General features: G+C 39.1%; 1 protein-coding gene across 1 annotated transcript in view; it reads left to right on the top strand.

Annotated features, from left to right (window-relative positions):
* Positions 1 to 1,430, top strand: part of LOC106535231 (6-phosphofructo-2-kinase/fructose-2,6-bisphosphatase) — a gene marked incomplete in the record, with an annotated part of 38,729 nt that overhangs the window by 14,958 nt on the left and 22,341 nt on the right. Inside the window, 1 exon segment of the mRNA XM_014032185.1 lies at positions 840 to 961. Coding sequence (XP_013887639.1) covers positions 840 to 961 — 122 coding nt within the window.

The following is a 1,430-nucleotide window of genomic DNA, read 5'->3' as shown; positions in this document are numbered from 1 at the left end:
ACATTAAACATAGACCAAAAGACGACAGAGGAGGGAGGGGCGGGGCGGCTGTCGCCGTGCAGCGCAGATGTCCTGCGTCTGACCTCAAAGTGCACAAGCTTCAAACTTCAGCGTTGGCTGCGATTTTGAAGCTGAAATCGCGTTCGGTGTGAACGCACCATAATGTAGCAGGACCCACTTGGATTTCTTCTCAGAACTTTCTTCTTGTTTCTGACTCCAGTCAGTTTGACAGCACAGACAGCCTATGGCCTTGGCTTGTACCAGGAAAACACAAAAATCCATATCAGCAGTCCAGCAGTCCTGAGCTGATCGAACAGAGAGACTGCAAAACCAAACTTCTCCCCATACCATAATGATTCAACCTTAAAACCTCTTCAGGCTCTTCCTGGTCACACCTCTGAAGATGGACTTTTACATCAGAACGTAAACAGCTTTTGTTCACACCGACAGTAACACACACCAACTCTCATTCTGTTAAACTTAAGGCTGCAATGATCAGAAAGAATAAAAATACAATACTGCATCTAACATTTAGCTGATACTTTATAAAATTTCCTTCATGCCCGTATGTGCTACAACCCTTACAAATAATGGCGAGGGTGGACATCTCAAGATAGTGTGAAGCATTTTTAGACGTTGACGGAAACCGATTAAATCTTTAACATTCTCTTTTTGTGAAAAAGTGTTTGTAGTATTTTAAATAAAGTGTTGTTCAGTACAACTGGCCATGTGTTTTCAAACCTTTGTGATGCAGTAAAGGATGAGGACCAACATAAAACGAATGTGTTGGTGAACACGTGCTTCTTGCTTATCCACTTTTGCCATCTGTCTCAAAACAGCAAGTAAAGCTGACCAGTCCAGACTACGAAAACTGTGATAAAGAAGAGGCTGTGGCTGACTTCCTGAAGAGGATTGAATGTTATCAACTCAGCTATGTTCCCCTGGATGACAACAAGGACAGGTAAAAACATTGCCTTATTSAAATCTGTGTCAGATCATAATTCAGTTTAGTGTTATTTGAAAGAGGACAACACAAACCATACAAAATAATACCAAATAATGCCAGCATTGCTTTTTATAAAGAACTTCTTAAGCTAAAATTGATAAAATTACTTGCACCCCTTGAAGCTGTTTCCCATGCCAGAAAATTAGACTCAGACCCTCTTATTTTGAGAAATGACAGGTGTAATCATTCCTTCTCTTATTTTCTAAGCCACTTCACTAGAAAACAGAACTGAATGTTAGTTTAGTTTCTTCATCATCAGTGACAATTTTTAATAGAAGAGAAATAAAGAAAGAGAAGAAGATTGAAAGAGAGATTAGATATGTGAAATATAAACCAAGAAAACACAAGACAACACACCCAAAATCTGTCTGCACACCTGTAAAAATGGAGAAAACAAAAACACAGCAACAAATAATGTGTATAT

This window comes from Austrofundulus limnaeus, unplaced genomic scaffold (genome assembly GCF_001266775.1).
Source record: "Austrofundulus limnaeus strain Quisiro unplaced genomic scaffold, Austrofundulus_limnaeus-1.0 Scaffold1390, whole genome shotgun sequence".
Taxonomy (NCBI): Eukaryota; Metazoa; Chordata; class Actinopteri; order Cyprinodontiformes; family Rivulidae; genus Austrofundulus; species Austrofundulus limnaeus.
Note: the sequence above shows the minus strand (reverse complement) of the source record. Positions and strands in the feature narration are given on the sequence as shown.